The following is a 19047-nucleotide window of genomic DNA, read 5'->3' on the forward strand; positions in this document are numbered from 1 at the left end:
AAAGTTATACATTTCATTACATAATTACAATCAGAATACAGAAGTGACATCCATTGTATTGTATTCTGGGCAGTGACATGCTACGCTTCTTGTGCATTACAAACATCCTTGAAATAAAATTCTTTGTCCATAAAGGCACCAAATTCCTGTGTGTTTAAAAATGTTCTTTTTTTATAAAAGATATCTACATGGTAAGGGTGGATGCAATAATACGCCTGAAGATCAATGTAGTATGAAAGATATATGTTGAGGTTTAATACATTATATTATTAAGAGGTTTTCTGGGATTGCACAGTGATAGTCAATGATTTAGAAGGGGCATCAATGTGTGATCATTAGCCCCTTCCCCTCCAAGGGCCTCTATTGATTATCAGAACACTAAGGCAGTAATGTTCACTGGAGTACAATGAGCCCATTATAGCGGTACTTGACACAGCAAGTAGAGCTCCACAGCAATACCATACAAAGCAATATGGAGAAATGTGTCAATGTCTTGGTAAGAAAAGGAGGAGGTCAATGCCTCTTTGTTCTGCTGATCAGCAATTATAGGGAAATAAGCATTTAGACCCTAATTAAGGGGAATCCCGATTAAGGGGACTTAAATGTATCCCTATTACACTGGAAGACACCAATGGCCTACATTAGGTAGGGAGGGCCTGTTGCACTTGGCTCCAGAAGCTACAAACAATAACTTCCGGAGTTCCTTACATGTGAGCCCTAACCCTAATAAGAGTTTCACCACACAATATCAATAAAAAAGAACATGAGTTGCAAATTTCCAACCAGCCATTGTGTAAGTCCAGTTTTTTGCTAAGTATAGCAATATTTTATTATTTAGTATAAATCGAGGATCTACTGTATGAATTCTGCCTTCATCAGATTTATGTATGTCAGTTACAAGAACATGAAGTGATTCCTGGTTATATGATCCTATGAGGAAAAAAAATATTACTTACGAAGATCACAAGAATTTCAACCATTAGCATTCTTGTGACTGTTACATAAGTTTCCTCCCCCCAGAGAAAAATTGCATTAACGTGCAAATCACACTGAAGCTATAATATTACCGGAACTTGTGAGTGACCACAATATTTCCCTATGGTTAAAGAAAATGTGGATGACATGTGGAAGCCAATAAAATTTAGACTATGAACTTTCCCCTGTAGGGAAACATTAAAGGGGTATTCCAGGCAAAAACTTTTTTTTGTTATATCAACTGGCTCCAAAAAAGTTAAACAGATTTGTAAATTACATCTATTAAAAAAATGTAATCTTTTTATTAATTATCAGCTGCTGAATTTGAGTTGTTCTTTTCTGTCTGGCAACAGTGCTCTCTGCTGACATCTCTGCTTGTCTCGGGAACTGCATAGAGTAGAAGAGGTTTGCTCTGGGGATTTGCTTCTACTCTAGACAGTTCCTGAGACAGGTGTCATCAGAGAGTACTTAAGAATTACTGAAAGAATTAATTTTTTTAATAGAATTTACAAATCTGTTTAACTTTCTGGAGCCAGTTGATATATATAAAAAAAAAGTTTTTCCTTGGATAACCCCTTTAAGGTTGCAAGAGTAGTCGATTAAGTGTATACCCCTACCCTTCAATTCCCTGGTTGAACTTGATGGACATATGTCTTTTTTCAACCGTACTAACTATGTAACTATGTAGCAGTGGAGCCCTAGACTAAAACCTGGCTCTAGTCTTTTGCCACTTGGTGAAGTTATGTTTGCTTCACGTAACACAATTGCAACAGCCCGCACTCTTTCCTTCGTGATCAACCAAGCACAAGTAGAGGTCATACAGAAATGTTGCCATAATTCTTACAAAATGCAAGCCAAATAAGCAAAAACATAATTCAACTGCAACTGTTGAATAGACCTTAACTGAATAATTAAAGTGGTACTCCGGCCCTAATACATCTTATCCCCTATCTAAAGGATAGAGAATAAGATGTATGATCATGAGGGTCCCGCCACTGGGGACCCCTGCACTCTGTCATTGCGCACCCACCTTTGTGAGCTATCCGCAGCGCTGGAGGTTCGGAGTGTGTAGCATTACGACCACGGGGCTGGAGTATCGTGACGTCACGACTCCGCTCCCGTGTGATGTCACTCTCAGCCCCCTCAATGCAAGTCCCATAGACGTCATACGGGGGCGGAGTCAAGACTACACACTCGAAGCCTCCAGCGCTGCGGAGAGCTCACAAAGGTGGGTGCGCAATGACAGATTGCAGGGGTCCCCAGCGGCGGGCCCCATGCGATCATACATCTTATCCCCTATCCTTTGTATAGGGGATAAGGTGTATTAGGGCTGGAGTACCCCTTTAAAGAACCATCAATGCAACTGAAATTAAAGAGTATTACTGTTGTCATCGTACTACATATGAACGCATGACAAGTCACCTAGGTGTCCGTTACCTGTCATAGAACAGCTCAGTGACTTTTTATACCTGCAGGGTATGCATTTGTATAAGAACAGATCCCCTTTGTATCTTTTCAGGGTCAAATACTGGAAGTAAAATCCTCAGCTGCTCCATCAGAAATTTTACAAGGTCGTATTTTCCAAAAGACTCTAAGCCATTGTTTCTCAGAAAGGGCACATGTTTATTTAGCTGCGCAAACATGCACTGTGTCTGCCGTAAGTCAAACAACCTCTCGGAAGTGTTCATTTGTCTAGGTTTGCAAAAAGTCCATTATACTGCACGCTTGTAAAAGAGAAAACGCAGATATCGCTGCTTAAGCTAACACTATCCTATATACACAATGCCCCACTTTAAATCTGTAAACCATAAGGCCAAGTTTATTCAGAATAAACATGCAGACATTCTTATGGTGGCCTGTCTTTTTACATATTTAACACTGAAGTTTAATATATAATCATTTTCTTTACTAAAGATAGTGGCCTTTGTCATTATATTTTATATTGTCTTAGGGTAAGATACACATTTTAAAGGGGTGTCCACTTTGTGCTTCCCTAAAATTATGCTGAACATACGGTGTCCTGTAACTCCTATAATGTCTTACTACTATAATCTACCTGGAAACCAGCAGCAAGCTTTCAATTTCTCTGAAGTGCCAGTAAAGGGTAAATTACGTGTTACATAGTGTTCCCTTTAATCAAATGGCTGCCCATGTAATGAAAGGATTTACCGCTCTATTAATACAGGTCCTATTTAGGGGCCTTTTCTGTAACAACTCCATAGACAATGAATGGTGTGCTGGCCGCACATACATGCTTCCATTGCAGGGGAAAATGTATCCCCGTAATAGTGATCGGTCTGATCACCTAGGGTAGGATAAGGGATAACTTTAAATTGTTGTAAAACCTTTTTAAATGAACATTCCAGGGCCTATAATCTGTACACTAATGATATCATGGTATGCTTAGAAGTGACGCCAACTGCACAATTCTGTCATACTGGTGAGGCACAGGGGTTAAGAAAGAAATCACATAAACCAACCTGTCATAGTATGTAGTTCCCTCCTAAAGATTACTGTTGCCCACAATACCATTACTAAACATAACATTTGGCTAAATGTGTTATGTGACTTCTGTAAATCAATGTATAATGAAATAAAAGGTAATAATTGATAAGGGTTGTATAGGATTGCCATTATATACAAACAGGGGACTCTTGTTTAAAGGAAACTTCAGCAAAAATGAACTTTTCCCCTATCCACAGGATCCACAGATTAGGGGACAATTAGTTGATCGCAAGGGGTTCGACTGCTGGGACCCCCCGCGATCTCCGGGATGGGACCCAGCGCTCAATGAGGAACGTGTGCTGCAGACGGCACATGCTCCATTAATTTCTATGGGAGCACTCAAAAGACTTGAGTACAGCACTCTGGCATCAACGGCGCTCCCATAGAAATTAATAAAGCACATGCCATCTACTGGTAGGCGACACACACTCCTCACTAAGAGAGCCAGGGTCCCGTCCCGGAGATCCTGGGGGGTCCTAGGGGTCGGACCCCTCACGATCAGCTACTTATCCCCTATCCTATGGATAGGGGATAAATCAACTTATGTTGGAGTTCTCCTTTAAAGGGTACCTCTCATCAAAAAAACTTTTGCTATATTATAGATTAATGTATGCAGAATAACTTCACAATTGCATGTTATAAAAAAATATGCTTCTTTCTATTTAATTTTCCACTTTGAAGAAATGACCACTAGGGGTCTCCCTACCAGTCCTGGCAGCAAGCATTTCAGACTCATGCTGGAGTCCTAAACACTACGAGCTGCCAGTCTGCTTTGTTCACAAAGGAGAACACTCAGAGCTGCCAGCCTGCTTTGTTCACAGCCTGTTTGGCTGTGAACAAAGCAGGCTGGCAGCTCTGAGTGTTTAGGACTCCAGCATGAGTCAGAAATGCTTGCTGACAGGACTGATCGGGAAAAATACAATAGAAAGAAGCATATTTTTCATTAACATGCTATTGGAAAGTTATTCAACATTCATTAATCTAAAATATATCAAAAGTTTATTTGATGAGAGGTACCCTTTAAGCTGGCCAACAAATAAACAATGTATACGTTTATTTTATTTGTAGATGACAGCGTGCAAATTTATGGTTGAATTATGCTTCAGACTGTGCTGTGATTTCACTCTGTGCTAGTGTCAGAGAGACCTGCTACCTTTAATGTATGGAGAGAAAACAGGTCCAATGGCTGCTGCTGAAACTACATACATTGGAAACCTGAAATAACATGAGGCTGGAAGTAGCTCCTCTACACATTTTTCATATTTAGGAGAAGTGTACATTTTTGCTATTTTGATTATATATTTTGTTCATTTTGATTGTTATCTAATACACTTAATAAAACAATGTATTGAAAGTAGATGAGGAAAAGACATGTCATTTAAAGTTTATTTAAACTTAATTGTTTCCTCATAAATTGTATTACAAACACCAGAAAGAAAACCTTTATGTTAATACTGTCTGTTTAATGCCTATATACATTTAATACTGAGGTACAGTCAAAGCATTTGAATTGCTTTTCGACACTGTCAGAAGGAATTGTGTTATTTAAAAAAAAACTTCATGCCCAAAACAGGAGTTTAATATATTACAAATATTTTTTTTTATAAAGTGCCTTTGAGTCAACTATATATATATATATATATATATATATATATATATATATATATATACACGATATATATAAATATATATATGTATATTTAAACAGATAATAAACTTTGTGAATATGAAATATACAGTGAATGTGGCACTAAACTCCGTGGTCCCATAATTTACAAAATGCTATTATTATGATAATTTTTACATATTTATACAACCCCCAAGGCATATGTATATCGGAATATGCTACATATATATAAGATAAAAATAAGAAATAGCACCAAATGAAATTTCAGCAGTTTAGCAAAATATATAAAACAATAAAAGAAAATTACAAATGTCCACAGTAAACAATAATAATAATAACGAAGCAACACCTAATACAATCTTATTTTGACAATTACATATAAAGTGAAATATGTAATGTCTTGTTTAGAAAGATACAAACAATATATATTATTTCAAAAGGCAAAAAATATACCGTAACTGGTTAAAAAAAAGCATAAACAAAAAATTTTTTTTTTAAATGGAAATGCTTTAACTGAAAAGACAGTTTGTTGTAGAATGTGATACTTTCTATACAATAAATATTTTAAATATGAATATTCATTAGAATATTTCATATACATTTCTAAGTCATACCATATGTCAGAAGATTCGGAAGTTTATGTGCTATTGATATGAAAAAAATAAATACATAATGCATAATAATATTAAAAAATAAAATAAAAACACATTTTAGGTACATGTCCCTTTGTTGCACAGATTGATCTCGCTCATACAGTACTCCGTAATGGACAAATAAAATCAGTAACTTATAAAAATAAAAAAAACTGTCAAAAAGGAATAGCATAATAACATTTTTATTTTAGTTTTATCTAAAAGTAAATTTTGTACCTAATAATATCTTAAAGGGGTTAACTTTATATTAAAAGAGGTCCTATGGCCTCTTCTGACATGGCTGTTTCAGTAAATATTCACATTCCCCATAAAATAGCAATACTGAAACCTATTTTCTTAGAACAGCGTTGCACAATTCCTAATTCCCTTGTTATTCCTCCTGTGAGAAGAAATTGACGACTGAGTGTTAACACTGCCCTGCCAAAGGGGTGTGTTTAGAGGTAAGTGAATATGTTTCAATGAATCTACCATGAATTTTTTTGTCTTGAAAGAAGTTCCGCTTTTAAAAAGCTTTGATTGCATGAAAAAGTCAAGTATGGAACTCAGAGGTCTCCTAGGACTGCATCCAATGGTCACAGTTCTAGGAAACCTGAACATTTCATACCTGGGTTTTCTGTACAATTGGAGCACTTTGAAAGCTAAACTTTTTTACAAGGCAAAACTAATCGATGACCAATTTCTTAGACTCGGATTCATAGAAACTTACTGTAGAATTGCTCACCTGTGTTTCTACACAGTCTCAGACTCTTAGATCTCATTGGTCAGTTTCTGACTATGTAGGAACATGCCACAAACACAAAGAGAATGTTAATGCCCAGTTGTCAATAAATGGGGTTATCCAGGTTTTAAAAGCGTATCCCCTATTCTGTGGATAGAGCATGAGTGTCTGATAGAAAGGGGTCCAATCCCTGGGACCCCATATGATCTCCAGGGCACCATCCGGCTTTTCCTGCATCCACCTTCCAAGACATACTCATCTTGTTCATATAGTCACTGGCTGCAGCGGTGTCCATCCTCAGCCAGCAATTGGCTGAGCAGGCTGTCACTGCTGAGACCAGTTTTCTTTTGGAAGGTGGGAAGCACAGCACTGAGAGGGAAGATTGCCATTCTGGAGAGCTCACAGGATAGGGGATACGTTTTTAAAAGCTGAATAACCCCTTTAATTCATACATTTGTAGAGGAAATAACAGAGGTTAACACTCTACAAAAATGTAATACAGAAAAGTTATTTTATGGGGACACAAGGATTTACTAATACAGACACATCAGGCATAGCAAAACTTTTATCAGATATCACACACTACAACCAACTTTCTTTTCTCTAGTATATAAAGAAAAAATTCTTCTAAACCATGTCAAAGAAATAGTCTAATATAGGTCATAAAAATAACCTTGATGCTAAAGAGTCTGACCACAGGACTGAACTGATGTACCATGGTGTTATAGAAACAGGTAAATGCATTTAGAGAATGTTAAATGTTTTTGTTTGTTATTTATGTGAAATGTTAGACTGAAAATTTCTGTACATTGTAACAGAAATATGAAAATGATTTAACATAATGTGGTTGAATGATTTAAAAGCCATTCTTTTTTTTTTGAAGAAGAAGAAGAAGAAGAAAACATGCCCAAATGGAGTCACAGTGGATAAGAAGAAAGGTTTTACATTAAACTGACAATGGTGGCTAAAGCATCACTAAGTGCAGCGTTCAATTAAAAACAACTTTGTAACTATATTATTGAAGACCTTGGTCTTATAAAAATAAATGTTGGCTAGAATTTCATTTGTCATTATTACAAAATAAAAATAATACTTATGGTCATACCGAGCTCCAAGGACCTGTATTCCATGCAGAATCTGGAGGACAACTATGAGTGTTACATTGTTCGCGGTCCGGGGGTTTGTCTAGTATCTCGCAGCTAAGATCATTGAATCGCTCCCCATTAGGTTTCTGGCATATGACAAGTCTTGTCCTTGTCCCGGAACCACATTTTTTTGAGCACTAGAAATTGAAACAAAGGAGGATTTTATTTTCAATTACCTTAATACAATAAAATCCTGATAGAAAAAGTATTGAAATTAAAAACATAACTGTTAAAATAAACTGTGAAATGCAACATATTTTGAACCAAATGTTACTGCTAAACCATAATGGGCAAGGTCGTACTGAGTCACCTGATGGGCTTAGAACATGATAAAGAATGGATCCCCAAAGGTCATGCAGAAGACAACTGAATTTCAATGTGCCTTTGGGCCAATAACATAACGTTATGGATTGGTTCACTTTCAGGATACAACCGGATGCCATATGGAAACTTAAAGGGGAACTCCATTGAAAACAAGTGAAAAACAAATGTTTTCAAATCAAATGGTACCAGAAAGTTAAACAGATTTGTAAATTACTTCTATTAAAAAAAATCTTAATCCTTATCCTTAGTACTTATCAGCTGCTGTAAACTACACAGAAATTTGTGAATTTCTTTTCTGTCTGACAACAGTTCTCTCTGCTGACACCTCTGTCTGTGTCAGGAACTTTCCAGATTAGAAGCAAATCCCCATAGAAAACCTATCCTGCTCTGGACAGTTCCTGCCATGGACAGAGGTATCAGCAGAGAGCACTGTTGTCAGGCTGGAAAGAACTTCACAAATTTCTCTGTAGTATATCTGTAACATACAGCAGCTAATAAGTACTAGAATGGTTATTTGAGACAGTTGCAAGATATACAAAAATATCTTTAGCAAAATCTTCAGAATTATTAAAAGACATTCACCTTCTCAATCAATAATAATAATAATAATATTAAGTGTATGCATCTAAAGCAATGGTTCTCAACTTGGGGTAAAAGTACCCCCAGGGGTACTTAGCAGTTCTTCAGGGGGTACTTGAAAAAAAATTAGTAATGGCAGCCACAGCCACTGGTTACTGGTCTGGACCACTTTGAAAGAAATGGTAGACTGATGTCACTGCATCGAGGAGCGGAGCAGGAGAACAGCAAAGGGGAAGCGCGGGCACTGGGCTGCTGTGGGCAGTAACTACCATCAACTTTGTTGCTCCACTGTATCTGCAGACAGGTGACCTACTGCTATGAGCCATAGCAATAGGTCCCCAGACCAGAGGAGCAGTGGAGCTCCAAAGCGGGACAGTATGGTGGCCTACAACTATACATGGGGGCAGTTTAGGGGCCTACAGCTATATTTGGGGGCACAGAGGGGGCCTAACAACTTTATGGGGACGCAAAGTGGGTACTTTTACTGTGTGTGACAATAAACATGGGGAGTTTATACATAGGTGGGTTTTGTACTGCAGAAAGGAGCCTAAAATGTTTGTTTGGCTGGTTTTGTGGAGAAGTCTTGTATGGGAGAAATCTTAATGGTGGTCTAGGCCAGGTAGTAAAGGGAAGCAAACCACTCCGGATAGAGAAGACATCACCTGTAAATCAGGGGACTGGGGAGATAGGGAGAGAAACAGGGGGCCTGTTGTAGAGGAAAGTAAATCATATGAATTATACTATAATCATTAGAAAATGTCTCTAATATGGGGGTACAATTTTTTGGAAATAGGCTGTCAAGGGGACAGCTACCACTCATCTAAAGGAAATTACCTCCCCCCAGTTGCCAAATGCCCACTGAGGACAAGGTCCAGATTCACACGGCCGTTGCTCAGCAGGCTTGCTTCTCTCATCACAGTTGGCAGTAGAATACCCATTTTCATCTTGGCAAACCACCACACGTCGCTGGAATCCACCTGCACATGTGCTAGAACACTAGAATGTAAACAAGAAAAATTTATTATATAGGACAAGCAGTAACTATTCATCATCATTATCAAACCTGTATTTGTTTAGCTGTTGTTGATAGGGTCTGTGGCGGAATTTCAACAGCGTAAATTCGCTGCTGAAAATCTGTTGTGGACAGGCTGTGGAGACTCTGCCCCCTTTCAAACTCACAGTGGGAAACACACTGCGATTTTGAAAGGAAATCTGCTTTTGGGAAAGAGCCCTAAAGGCATAAACATTTATGGTGGTTGAAGAATTCATAAATTAACGGCTCAGGTTCTTTACCCATTGGGTATCTAAAGCCAGGGCCAGTTTAGTAGAAATTGTGTCCTTAGACAGCAATAAAAGTAAGCCCCTTGTTCAACTTTTTTAGAAAATAGGAAAATACCCACACAACACTCCCATTCGGACATTCAGGTTATAAACAATACCACCATATAGTATCTAAATAATAGTTTTATTGGTAATTACTATTACGTACTTCAACTTCAACTTTCCAATCTGGAAAATAGCATTCAATAGTAGTTACAGCTCTAGTTTATTAAATAGGTTAAAGGGATATTCCAGTATTTTTTTTTATTTGACTATGTTACAGGGGCTGTAAAGTTAGTGTAGTTCATAATATAGTGTCTGTGCCTGTGTGTGAGGGTTTTCTCACAATTCTTATGTGATTTTCACCCCAATATTTATTTTTAACAGCATATAAAATGACTGCTGTCTCAGATTTTTCCCAGGTTGCAATGTGGCTGAGACCTGACTCACTAGTCAGCTGATGACAGGGAGCCTGTCTGCTTCAATAGATGGAGTGATCGCTTTGTGGGAGAGAGATCAATCTGCAACTAATGCAACAGCTGTAGGCACCCTACTTGAAAACCACAGTTCTTTTGAATGGATGCAGCTCATTTATGTTTCAATGGGTGGGGTGGCTGATGTGTGGGACAGAGGAAAATGGAATAATGGGATTTGTAGGCAAAAGAAGAAAACTCAAACAGGAAATAACAGTTCACAATAAGCTAGTCACAGTGTTATGGTAAATTCACAACATAGCCATTTAGCTCCAAGACAAGCGCAGATCCTTCCTAAGCATGTCCATTACTGTCTGCTAGGCACGTACAAAAATCCCCTTATGGTGGATTTATGGTGGATAACCCCTTTAATAAGGAAAAGAAAATGATAAATGTGGTAATTATCCCATCTTGAAGAATATTGAAGATATGTTATGGCACTGGCTCTAACCAATCAACATAGTACGTAAAAATAAGCAGCACAAGAATCAACATCAAATATAAGTAAAAACAAATACTTTCTGGTCCGTATGAAATATATTAAGGCACATAACATAGATTTAGAACTTACCGCTCCCCATGGACCTATTCTCCACTGACTTTCACTTGTACCAGAAGAACGACCATTGTTCCTGGTTAAGATGGCCAAGGTTGGGTTTAATCTAACTCTTTGGTCAACATTTGTGAAAGGATGCATGGGCCTGCTATAGTCATGGTTGACATAGTGACAGGGGGAAAGGGAACACTCTTGCTCGGTCTGTGGACTGTCTTCTGGATCACACTCGGTATTATCAAATGATTGGCCAATGAAATCCACACAAATCACTTGCCTCACAGCCTTCCCCTGGCCACAGGTCACCGAGCACTGTAGTGAAAAATAGAAAAAAAAGAAAACATTCTACATCATTTAGGCTAGTAACTAAAGGAAAGTTACAATGGATTTAAAATCCATTATTTCAAAGGTTTTACAGAATATTAGTAAAATGTTATATACATGATTAATACCAGTGTCATGGCCATGATTTAGACACAGTTTGTGTATGCTTTTCTAGACAGAGTATATTCTACTCCAACCTCTACTCAGGTTAGAATAGCTATAACTACCGTATTTTTTGCCGTATAAGACGCACTTTTTCTTCCCCAAAACTGGGGGGAAAAAGTAGGTGCATCTTATACGGCGAATACACCCCTATCGCGGCGGTCCCTGCAGCCATCAACGGCCGGGACCCGCGGCTAATACAGGACATCACCGATCGCGGTGATGCCCTGTATTAACCCTTCAGGCGTGGCGATCAAAGCTGACCGCCGTGTCTGAAGGGAAAGTGACACTAACCCGGCTGTTCAGTCGGGCTGTTCTGGACCGCCGCGATTTCACCGCGGCGGTCCCGAACAGCCCGACTGAATAGCCGGGTTAGTGCTTACAGGATACTGGGAGGGACCTTACCTGCCTCCTCGGTGTCTTCTCCGTTCAGGGATCCCCTGTATGGCCGGCGCTCTCCTTCATTGTCATCACGTCGTCGCGTACGTGCGTCGGCGTGCATAACGATGTGATGGTGGCAACGGAGAGCGAGGATACCCGGCCGGCAGCAGAGACGTTTCGGAGCGACGGGGACACAGCGACAGCGATGGAGCGACATCCAGGGCAGCGGTGACGGGTCCGGAGCGGCGGGGACACGTAGGAAGCCTATTTGGCTGAATTTGTGCGAGGGGGTGTGAATGCCCACGCCCCCCTGCACCTAGAGGCGGGGTCTTGCTGGAGGCACCACTATTAAACGCCCCTGCAACACACAGGCGGGGCGTACGTGGTTTTCAGGCACTTCGGCGGTCGTCCAGCGTGCAGAGGTCCCACCACGAGAAACCGGGTTTCCGGCCTTATGTCTCAGTCAGGTACCACCACACGCTCCAGGTTACCGGAGAGGACCGGAGCTCCGTCCCCGGTTGCCCCACTCAGGTCCCCTCGCCACCCTCCGCGAGGCCCCCTGCCGCCCCCTTTTTGCCGTGTCACTCTACCGGGCCGGGCGAGACACGGAGGAGCGGGCGGCCGCAGGCGGCGGACATAGTCAGAGCCTCTGCCAGGGGCCCAGATTGCTTCCCCAAGAGTACCCCCCCCCCACTCCCGGGGGCCCGAGCGGCGAGACCAACGTCCCCACGCTCCGGAGCGTATCCGCTGGGCCACGGGGGGGGCGGGGCCCACCGCCATCCAGGTGCTCGCCGGGCCCTCACCTGGCTTCGACCCGGGTCTCCCCCTCGGCCGCGGGAGGGGGCGGAGCCCACGTCCAGCAGGGTCCCCGGTCCGGTCCGCACGCCGGGCTCTTTTCCGCCTCCTCGCTCCCCGTGGTCCCGGTCGGCAGGATGGCGCCGCCGGGCCGTGGGGTGCGAGGGGGCGGAGCCAAAACGTGAAAAAAAAAAAAAAAAAAATTATTATAATAATAGTAATAAATATGTCAAAACAAACAAGTAAATGTATAAATAACAAGTTGGCCGGGTGGATCACTCTGGCTTCCCAACAGTAGGGGGACTGGCGGCACCCCTGCACCATTCAAGGGCTCAGCTCCCCGCGGCCACCGGGCAGCTGGATGCCATAGGGGGAGTCTCCTCTGCATTTCCCCTCCTCCACTTTTACACCCAGGCTTTCCTTTCGGTACCAGGGCCACCTCGGCCCAGGTTGGTGGGGGTCGACTCTTTACGTAGCGGCCATGCCTCGCAGCCTGCGCACAAGCGTTGTGCCGTTCAGTCACTCATAACATTCTTTCGGCGCAGTCGCCCTTAGATTTCTTTCTGTACAGTCACTCAGCTTTCTTACCTGACAGTCACCCGGCTCTTACGTCGTCCAGTCACTCATAGCATCCACACCATGCAGCCACTCATAGCATCCACACCGTACAGTCTTTTCATAGCTTTCACACTGTGCAGTCACTCATAGCTTTTTACATACTGCGCAGTCACTCACAGCTTTACACCATGCAGTCACTCATAGCATCCACACCGTTCTGTCACTCATAGCATCCACACCGTACAGTCTTTTCATAGCTTTCACACCGTGCAGTCACTCATAGCTTTTTACGTACGGCGCAGTCACTCACAGCTTTCACACCATGCAGTCACTCTCAGCTTCCATGCCGTACAGTCACTCACTACGTCCCTCACTGTGCAGCCACTCCTAGCTTCATACCGTATAGGCACTCTTAGCATTATTCCGTCACAGTTCACGCACAGCGTTCTGCCGTGCAGTCACTCGTAGCATTCACAACGTGCACTCACTCATAGGTTCACCATGCAGCCGCTCATAAGCGTCATACCAGGCAGTCGCCCACAGCTTCTTGCAGTCCGCTCACTCATAGCGTCTTACTGCACAGTCACTCATATCATTGATATTGCACTGTCACTAGGCGCTCATACCTTGCAGTCACCCTTACCATCTCATTCTGTGCCATCTCCTTAGCGTTTCCACCATGCACCTACTCTCAGCACTCATACCATGCAGTCACTCCTAGACCGTTCCACACGTAGCTTCTCACGATACATGTACTCATGGTTTTCACACCGCACACAACACGTATATGGTTCATACAGTCACAACATTCACCACTCTTACGCAATGTCAGTACTACACCGCCCGCTGTTCTTACTGAACCTACGCGCATGCATTTCACACCACGTATAAACATTCAGAAATTTCATCCTGCACAACAGGCGCTCTTAGCGGCACACGCAGGGCATACAGTTATAGTGTTGTATAGAGCACACACGTCATAGTGCTTCATGCAGTGGGTACAGCAAGTCATTCACAGGTTACTCAAGTTCAGGGTCACTTGCCGCAAGCACAGTCACTTCATTGTACAAATACTCGCTCACAGTCTCACATACAGTAGGTACAGTTGGGGTTCCGTGTACGGTATGTACGCTCTTGGTGTCATTTACAGTGAGTACAGTTGTTGCATTCAATTCACACGCCCAGTCGCACATAGTGGGTACAGTAGTATCACACAGTACACACGCTCTGTCACATGCAGGGAGTACAGTCACATTGTCGCATATAGCACACACGCTCACAATGGTTATGCTGCGAGTGCAGCGGTAGTACGGTCACAGTTCATGATAGTTCCATGCAGTGGGTACAGTTCCGTTTTACACGCAGCACATACGTACATCACGCCACATACTGTGAATACAGTCGTAGTGCCAGACGTTCACAATTGCAGCACCACACCGTGCCCATCATGGTCATTTCGCACTCACATGTGCCGCTGCGTCAATTTCAGGCGCTCGCGGCTTGCACGGAACGCACACTCACAACCATCGTCGTGTCTAGCTCCTCACTGTGTTGCCGCACTTTGCTCATAGCTACTACTGTTTCATACGTACAACCTCACTCGGCACACCACACTCACGCTCGTAAACTTCTCACGGTTCAGATACTCTCAGGTGGCACTGTACAGTCACATATAGTTACCCTGCACATGGCGGTACCGGCGGTTGGTCCCTGTAGTTGACATGCCACATTCAAGTTACCATAGTAACTGCTCAGTCTCAGCCAAGCATCCGCGTCTTGCCATGCTCGCCAGTCACCTAGCTTGTCCTAACGGTTTATTGTTGTTGCGGACACGTCATTTTGCACATTTCATGCCACGACACAAGTGGTGTACACCCACTCCACCTGCCACGTCCTGCAGGAAGAGCCGCTTCCCATTCCTTGTTACTGTCATGTCTTCTGAATACAACATCACGACACATAGGTTTCCTCATCACACCTGCCACGCCTGCAGGGGACAGCACTTCACAGTGGCTGCTACTGACACTCCTTCAGAGCTACGACACCACGAAACACGGATGGTGGGCGTAGCCCTCATGCCCCCAGGGGGTTGCGCCGAGCAGCCATGGTTATACACACCGTCAGATCACACACACTTTAAAAAATAAATAAATAATAATAACATAAAAGAATGGGAAACATGTACACTCACGCATGTACTTCTCGACACGTACCCACTGTTTCCATGTCACTTCATCACTCTTGTTTGCTTACCACAGTTACTCGTTCCACACACCGACGCTGCTACTGACACGTCTTCAGAGCCTCGCGCGTCCTCTCACCCACCAAGTTCCCAGGTCCGACTCGCTCCAGTCGGGGTCCTGGTAAAGTCCGTTGTTCCTGACTCTGCTTCAGTGCAATATGACTCGTCACACATAGGCAGTGGGTCAACCGTTGGCTGACACGTCGTCAGTGGGGGCCCCTGCGTATGCTGTTCTGACTCTTCTTCAGCGCAACAGCATACACTTAGTCTCATTTTCACGACACCATGCATACATCATGTCAGGCACTCAGCGGCCCGCTAAAAAATAAATAAATAAATAAATAAAAAATAAAAAGGAAGCATGCACACTCTTATATATGTACGTCGCAATACGTACCCGATGATCCATGTTTCACTTTCACCTCTTTGTTGCTTACTACAGTTACTCGCATCACACACTGACGCTGCTACTGACACGTCGTCAGAGCCTCGCGCGTCCTCTCACCCACCAAGTTCCTCAGGTTGGACTCTCTTCAGTCGGGGTCCTGGTGAAGTCTGTTGTTCCTGACTCTGCTTCAGTGCAACATGACTCGATACACTTAGGTATGTGGGTCAACCGGCTGGCTGACACGGTTTCAGTGGGGACCCCTGCGTAGGCTGTTCTGACTCTTCTTCAGCACCACAGCATAGTTTCACAGCTTAGTCTCATCTCGCGTCACCACGCATACATCATGCCAGGCTCGAAGCTGCCATTCACTCCCGCAGTAGGAAAAAAAAAAAAAAAAAAAAAAAAAAAAAAAAAATATATAAAAAAAAAAAAAAAAAAAAAAAAAATAAATAAATAATAATAATAATAATTCAAATAAAAATGAATATGAACCCAGGGGTTGCATACCATCTCCACCTGCCACGTCTGCAGGGAGATTAATAGGCTTCATCGGTATTTCCCCAAACACAGGTCGTAGAGTTACTATGTCATGACTCATAGGCGGTTTATTTCACGCATCAATCTGTCTTGTCCGCGCATGTCAGCATCACATTAACAGCTATCTCTTCCACAGACACGAGGGCACTCTTAGACCTGTCACGCCACAGGCACGAGGTTCGAGTCAGACTGCCTTTCCAGGCACAGCAGTATTGCAGAGACCTGTCACATCCACAGGCACAAGGGTATGCGAGACCTGTCAGGTTACAGGTACGACAGTCACATATAGGCCTTCCACAGGCATGAAAGCATGCAGGACCTGTCAGAATCTACAGGCTCGATAGTCGTGTAGAGGCCGGTCTTGTCTGCGGACGCAGTGGTTCTGTTGATGCCTGTCTGCAGGCATGGCGGTCCTTAGGCTTAATTTGTTACTGGTATCTGTCGAGAATACAAGCGTGATCAGGGCTGGGAGGCCCGTCGTTCGCTACTGGTCATTACCTCGGAGACTATATTCGGGACGGTATATTGGCAGGGCAGGACATGGCTCACAGTACAGTCCAGCCAACTCTTCATATCTCTACACAATGAATTTTTGCCACTCTTTAGCAGGGACAGGAGGACGTGTTGCCCGGCAAGCTCTATCGGTTCCCCTTTTCGGCAATTACATAGTGAGCATGCCAATATGAACGAATCAGCTAGCACGTAGTCAGGCCCCGTTCCAGGGCTGGGCCGTGACGCAGTAGGCGTCTCCAACATATTCTCTCCGTGTCAGACACTGCCTCAGGTGGTCGCCAGCCGGCAGGCACAACTCTCTTGGTTCCTTGAGTCTAGCATGTACAGTTTGGGGGAAGATAGGCATGACGAATTTTGGTTATTATGGTTAGGGATGTTATCAACTCTACTTCTTGATTTTTTGCCCTCTATAGGCGTGCCCTCATACGCGGTTTCGGGCACAATTCAACCGCTTTGCCAGTCATTTATTGATATAAGTACATAGGTTTGTATGCAAGGTGCAATCACAAGTACGGAACAACGCAAGCCGCTTGGTAAGTCAACGTTATGGTTTGCATAGTTGTGTTTCAGTCCTTGCCTTTACAAGCCCGAATGTAAGCCCTGAGCACAAGTAGGAAGCCTATTTGGCTGAATTTGTGCGAGGGGGTGTGAATGCCCACGCCCCCCTGCACCTAGAGGCGGGGTCTTGCTGGAGGCACCACTATTAAACGCCCCTGCAACACACAGGCGGGGCGTACGTGGTTTTCAGGCACCCTCCCAACCCGCCCTTATTTCTATCAATCCACCATAGGGTATGCCCTCTATAGGCGTGCCCTCATACGCGGTTTCGGGCACAATTCAACCGCTTTGCCAGTCATTTATTGATATAAGTACATAGGTTTGTATGCAAGGTGCAATCACAAGTACGGAACAACGCAAGCCGCTTGGTAAGTCAACGTTATGGTTTGCATAGTTGTGTTTCAGTCCTTGCCTTTACAAGCCCGAATGTAAGCCCTGAGCACAAGTGAGTATTACCTCCTCCTGCAGTGGTCTTCAATCTGCGGACCTCCAGATGTTGCAAAACTACAACTCCCAGCATGCCCGGACAGCCAACGGCTGTCCGGGCATGCTGGGAGTTGTAGTTTTGCAACATCTGGAGGTCCGCAGGTTGAAGACCACTATTGGGTTCAAAATCTTTATTTTTTTAGATTTTGCACCTATAAATTGGGTGCGTCTTATACGCCGGTGCGTCCTATAGGATGAAAAATACGGTAATTGCATCATGATGCTCTACTTTAACTAAGAAAAGAGATATAGAGGGGACCGTGGTCAACCCTCCAAAATGAGCTTTTACTATCATTAAGGGGATCTCCAGTGGAAATTTTTTTTTTAAATCTGTGGTCAGACAGAAAAGAAATTCTGTCTGGCACCAGTTAATTTAAAACAAATAGTTTTCCACTGGAGTACCCCTTTAAATAGCTTAGGGCACCCTGATTACACACCTTTTCCCAGTATAAGGGAAATGTTAGATGTGTAACATTGAGGGACCTGCATGCCTAACACATACCTCCTGACTGTATATTGCCACCCATAACCTGATGATAAACCTACATATCTTGGGAATGGGAGGACATATTAATAAAAAGGTGAGTACTCAGGGCACCCTAAGCTATTTAATGGTCATCTTATTTGGGTTAGCCATATGTCTTCTTTCTCTGCTCTAGAATCCTATTTTTAAATACCTATTAGGGTATACTAATTTACCCTAATTGAGGAGGGACCCTCATTTCAGACTTCCATCAGTTAACTATCGAAGGGAATGGCTGTTTTCTGAAGTACCTTGATTATAATGTGTACCTTGCCTTTAAAGGGGTATTCCAGGAAAAAACTTTTTTATATATATCAACTGGCTCCAGAAAGTTAAACAGATTTGTAAATTACTTCTATTAAAAAATCTTAATCCTTTCAGTACTTATGAGCTTCTGAAGTTAAGGTTGTTTGTGTTGTTTCTGTCTAAGTAATCTCTGATGACACGTGTCTCGGGAACCGCCCAGTTTAGAAGCAAATTCCCATAGCAAACCTCTTCTAAACTGGGCGTTTCCCGAGACACGTGTCATCAGAGATTACTTAGACAGAAAAGAACAACCTAAACTTCAGAAGCTCATAAGTACTGAAAGGATTAAGATTTTTTAATAGAAGTAATTTACAAATCTGTTTAACTTTCTGGAGCCAGTTGATCTATAAAAAAAAGTTTTTTCCTGGATAACCCCTTTAAGAAAATTTGAATATATGTTGT

At 42.7% G+C, this 19047-nt stretch overlaps 1 protein-coding gene across 6 annotated transcripts in view; it reads right to left on the bottom strand.

The window, feature by feature from the left end:
• ADAMTS9 (ADAM metallopeptidase with thrombospondin type 1 motif 9) overlaps positions 1–19047 on the bottom strand; it is a 267952-nt gene that overhangs the window by 97701 nt on the left and 151204 nt on the right. For all 6 annotated transcript variants that reach the window (XR_008844950.1, XM_056524547.1, XM_056524546.1 and 3 more), the window contains 3 exons: positions 10891–11184; positions 9361–9522; positions 7584–7760 (listed from right to left, as the gene is read on the bottom strand). Coding sequence is in view for 5 of the 6 variants with exons in the window: in XM_056524547.1 (XP_056380522.1) it covers positions 7584–7760; positions 9361–9522; positions 10891–11184 (633 nt within the window). In the remaining variant the exon portion in view is untranslated. The remainder of the gene's footprint in view (positions 1–7583; positions 7761–9360; positions 9523–10890; positions 11185–19047) is intronic.

Source organism: Hyla sarda, chromosome 6, assembly GCF_029499605.1.
Source record: "Hyla sarda isolate aHylSar1 chromosome 6, aHylSar1.hap1, whole genome shotgun sequence".
Lineage (NCBI taxonomy): Eukaryota > Metazoa > Chordata > Amphibia > Anura > Hylidae > Hyla > Hyla sarda.